Here is a 5,313-nt window from a genome sequence, read left to right on the forward strand (position 1 = left end):
CCCTACCCCTACCCCTGCCCCTACCCCTACCCCTTCCCCTACCGCTACCCCTACCCCTACCCCTTCCCCTACCCCTACCCCTACCCTACCCCTACCCCTGCCCCTACCCATACCCCTACCCCTACCCCTACCACTACCACTAACACTACCCCTTCCCCTACCCCTACCCCTACCCCTACCCCTACCCCTACCCCTACCCCTACCCCTACCCCTACCCTTACCCCTACCACTACCACTACCACTACCCCTACCCGTACCCCTACCACTACCCCTACCCCTACCCCTACCACTACCACTACCACTACCACTACCCCTACCCCTACCCCTACCACTACCACTACTTCTACTACTTGGTACAATTTATCAATTTGCGTGACGCTATTGATGTTGTTTTTCACCACGGGGCAACGGTACCCGTGCGAAATTATTGATCGGTTTTTTTTAAATTTTCAATCCATACGTTATAAAACAACACTACGGACCGAACCTAGAAAACGGGCTAAATCACGCTGTCAGTACCTGCCTACCTAGGACGTCTACCCGGTACCATCTGTGTAGGTACCTGCACCTACTATTAAAAAAATACCGAAAAAATATTTGCATAACGCAATTAGGCACCTACTCGTTAAAAAATAAACAAATGAAAACTTTAAATATGAATCGCTTCCAGGCTAACCTCATCCAATTTCTGCGCTCCTGGTAGAAATTAAAAATCTGCGTAACGCTATTGATGTAGTTTTTCACTACGGGGCGACGGTATCCGTGCCAAATTATTTTTACCGAACTTTATTTTATTTCGTTCAAAAGCATTATCGATTTTTAAAAATATACTGCCAAAGTAAGTACCTCTACAAATTTTATCGTTTCTTTGAGATCACATCCCTAAAATAAAAGCACATCACTTCGGTGTGTCTATGATTGGCTGATTTCTGACTGACCAAAAGCTGACTGTTGGCATTTTTTGTTAAAATAGCAAATGTCAAAAGTTTGGCCGGTTACTGTGACACATTTTGAACCGAACGCCATTTGTGGGACGGCCGAATAACGTTCCTTAACCTTCGGAGGATGATTTTTTTCGATAATATTAAAGGCGGACGGCGTATATGCTACGGATTGCAATCATCAAGTTGAGCGTGTAGATTTTATAAAAAAGCATACCGCGTAGTTTTTGCTTGATCACGTGACTTCGCGAAGCTCTCCCGATCAAATCATTTTTTTGCGTGTCGGGCGAACCTGGCGGCCGGAGAGAGAAATGCGCCCTTTCGTATGGCGCGCCGCGAGCGCTTCCAGTTTCCGCCGCTAGATGCTACTCAAATTTTTGTCGACAAATTAGCCCGAACAAAAAAATTAGTAAACATTTTCATAGAAAATCATACTGAATTTTGCCCAAAACGCGTCCCGCCATAGTGAACCTCGAGTCGAAGCGGCTCCGTGAGAGCGGCGGTCGATAATCGCTCGCCAGGAATTCGGCAAAAAACAATTGAATGGGACTTTTTTTCTCGCATGCCAAAACGAACCTAGTGTCCTATGCGACTTTGGGGTCGAGTGGTCGATTTTCGCCTAATTTTAAGCGACCAAATAAAAACAAAGAAACTGAGTATTAATATATGTATTGTCAATATGCCAAAGGCCTGAGGGGTTAAAGAAAAAATTCATAAAGAATTTGACAGTTTTTACCTTGGAGGAGTTAGAGGTTATTTCATATTGAAGACAAAAATAATAATTCATTTGAAGATTGAGTGGGTATAGTTTTTAGAGAATGGAAAAATGTAATATTATTTTTATTTTTTCTAAAGAAAGACAAACATTCCCGGGTTACGAATAACCTGACATACCACACAGAGTAAGTGGAAAATGTTCCTTGTGTTGTGATGGAGGACTTAAACACATTACGCCTGGGTGGGACCCAATCGCGATGTCAACTCAGCCACCGACATATGTATATACATAAAATCAATTTAAATTTATTAATCATAGAAAATATAAGTCAAGTACCTTTTGTATACACATTCAGAATATATCAGTAAATGTTGAAAGAAGTCCAGATCCTTAAGTAGGGGGTACTCTTAATATTGCCCTGGTAAAATACCACCATTCAGAATCAAAATGTTGTTTGAAATGGCTTTAGCCATGTTTCGTAACCAGATCTAAATAGCCTGGAACTTCGCAAACTTACTCTTCATCTGTTTCCAACCCCTACTCCCTTCAGACACACTACGTACGCACTACATCGTAAGTAATTTTAGTTTATCAAAAAGGAACGTGGCTTATAAGTGTACCTCCAAATAACTGTTCAAATTAGATATTTTTGCGATCCAGTTTTATCCACTTGGCAGTACTCCTGTTGTCCGACTAGGACAGTTGAGACTCTTAATAATAATTCGGTTTTTGTGAAAAATCATCTCAAGGGCGCCTGCGCTGTATTCATACAAAAATATGATAGGAAACTGAAAATCATGACAAAATGGGTGCCCCAGATTAAGCGACGCAGAGGCAGACCGGGGAAAAGTAGACAGACTGCTGGAAGAAGGTTAAGTAAATATTTACTTAACACAGGCACAGATTATGAAAATTACACAAGAATCATCGATTTGTATCGGGAGAGATGGTAAAAGACGAATTAAGGTTAAACGTGATATACTTTATAATCTACGCTTACATAGATGGCTTTAATTTAATTACTTTATTAAAATACACTTTTCCAAGTTATGTTTTAGAATATTCAGACGAATTATTTGTTTTCACCAATACAAATGCAATATGTATGAATCATATAAGCTACGCGGACGACATGATCCTCCTAGCTCCGTCGATCAAGGGATTAAGATTACTCCTAAACATTTGTGAAGAATATGGAAAACAGCATAATATGATATACAACCCGAAGAAGACGGAATTGATTGCGTTCCACCACGGAAAAAGTCAAGATACAAGTAATATGCTCCCCATATACCTTAACGAGGCAAAAATAAATACATGTTCGAACGTGAAATACTTGGGGCACATTATTAATGAAAACCTATCGGACGATGGCGATATCGAACGACAAAGGAGAAGCCTTAGCATAGTTTCTAACATGATTGCCCGCAGATTTTGCAAATGCAGCAATACCGTTAAAAAAATACTGTTCAACGCATTCTGTACTGGCCTGTATACTTGTGAGACATGGTGTCACTACCGAACTTGCTCGATGGAACGACTCCGAATTCAATATAATGACGCCTGTAGAATAATATTTGGATACCGAAGATACAGCAGCGCATCGACAATGTTCACGGAACTAGGACTGAATGGATTTGCCGGCCTGATGAGACACCGGGTCACTGGAGCCAGGATGCGGCTAATGGCCTCTGCCAACACGTTGGTGACCGCAGCCTACCAGCACCAAGCGCCACTCCTGAGTGAGCGCTGGGCCCAAGCGCACTCAAGACCACACCCTGCATAGTTTTCCTTATTTGATAATTTATTATATCTATTGTACAAAAAAAATGTATATCTATATGGGACGTGTGGGATTGCACAAACCTCCCCACATCCTGGAATAAAAAATATTATTATTATTATTATTAATATAAAAATGTGAAATTTTGTCCTTATAAAATAATTTATTCATATTGCATATGTATGGGCGCAAACAAATAATTTCTCCCAATATTTTAAAGCAAAAGTTTATTTTCATAAAATTACTAAATTAACGCCATCTATGAACGCGTACATTGTTACATTTACCCTTAAACTTCCATTTTTTATCAATCAAAGATCAATATTTCAGGTGTTTTAACAGTTTCGGCCACGTTTTTTAACTCCCGAGATGAAAATAGTATTCCTATTAGTTTTAGTTAAAAGAATGTGTAATATCAATTATCTGTGCCCGAAAAATACGGCAGTTAAGTAAATGTTGATTGATGACATGATAGGTGGAAGAGTATAAAAAAACATGTGATAGATATTTTTTATTTATTGGGATTACCTAATCTAATGCTCAGCTGAGCAAAAAGTTACAAAATATTTACAATGGTTTCTAAGCAACAAAAAAAACAATGGTCAATCCTGCCATGTTATGATTTCTTTTCCTCTTTGTTATTAACCTTAACAGTTTCTTCTGTGAAGCCAAGATTTGACCATTCTTCTCTTGCCATTAATTGGTTATCCATTCGACAGCCTAGATAGTCCTTTGCTTCCTCTCTGCAGGTGCCATTATCATTGTTGTTATTGGATAAACACAGCATATACTTCAACATAAACCTTTTGCACTGCCCTTCGTGGTCCAAGGGAAAACTGCCCTTATCAGGTGGACTCGGCGTGAATAATTTTTGACCAAATGTCATAGACGACATTGCGAAATGATTTTGGATTTGTTATTTGGACGTGTACGTATAATAACTAATTATTTTAGAATTCAAGAAGCGAAATATCCATCAGACACTTTGATGCACTTTGACATGCTTTGACAGATAGATTGCAGTAGTGATGCCATATACCAAAAATAAAAATAAAACATGTTTCAATGGTAAAAAAAAGTTTTTCGTAAGCATTTTATTCAGAAATTAAATAAGAAAACAGAGGAACTTACGTAAATTACTTATAAAGCTTTACTAAAAAAACAATACTTTTATAATTTTATTTAGAATAATAGAAAAAACAATGTTCTTGAAAAAAAAAATACCTTGCAAATAAAATTTTAAAAAGGTTCTTTTTTCACGGCTATCAAGTTTAGTTTTAGATCTCCATTTTAAATTAAATAATGATAATAACATTTAAATAACTTTAGATCCGTGAGAAGAAATTCTTCAGCAAACTAATAAAAAAAAATCTACATTTTACAGTAGGTAGCTACATAGTGTAGGTACCTTATTCAAGTCTCATGGCATATTAATTTTATTTTATAAATCAAATCATACCTTATGAATGTACTCACATTATGTATCGATAGAGAAAATGATTAGATCGAGCGGCATTGTGAACCCGTATTGAATTTCAAAAACTACATTCCTGAATTAAGAATTTCCCCCTACGCAACCCATGCTAAAAAAATCGTATCTCATTCAAAGTACATTTTTATATTTTGGTATAATGTAAAACTGGTAAAAACGGGGAGGTTTAACAGTTCATAATATTTTTAATGTAGCTTTTATCCCTACTAAGTAGCTTTTTGAAGATTTTACAAGGAATATATTTATTTTAGAACAATGAAATGTTCAATAAGAATTAACATAAACAATAAATAGCCAATTTCAAAGTCTTGTCCATTTTTATCACGCAGCAACACTGGCACAATGTGTCAACTTTTCACGTGTGTTTTGTATTGTGATG

At 37.5% G+C, this 5,313-nt stretch overlaps 1 protein-coding gene across 1 annotated transcript; it reads right to left on the minus strand.

Annotated features, from left to right (window-relative positions):
- Positions 1 to 3,940: 3,940 nt before the first annotated feature.
- On the minus strand, positions 3,941 to 4,455 carry LOC149420707 (cytochrome c oxidase assembly protein COX19). Its single transcript, XM_089636275.1, has one exon. It carries the CDS (start codon positions 4,335 to 4,337, stop codon positions 4,059 to 4,061), a length of 279 nt encoding a protein of 92 aa, XP_089492401.1. The 5' UTR covers positions 4,338 to 4,455; the 3' UTR covers positions 3,941 to 4,058.
- Positions 4,456 to 5,313: the final 858 nt, after the last annotated feature.

Source organism: Hesperophylax consimilis, chromosome 10, assembly GCF_061612785.1.
Source record: "Hesperophylax consimilis isolate HC1 chromosome 10, BYU_Hcon_1.0, whole genome shotgun sequence".
Taxonomy (NCBI): Eukaryota; Metazoa; Arthropoda; class Insecta; order Trichoptera; family Limnephilidae; genus Hesperophylax; species Hesperophylax consimilis.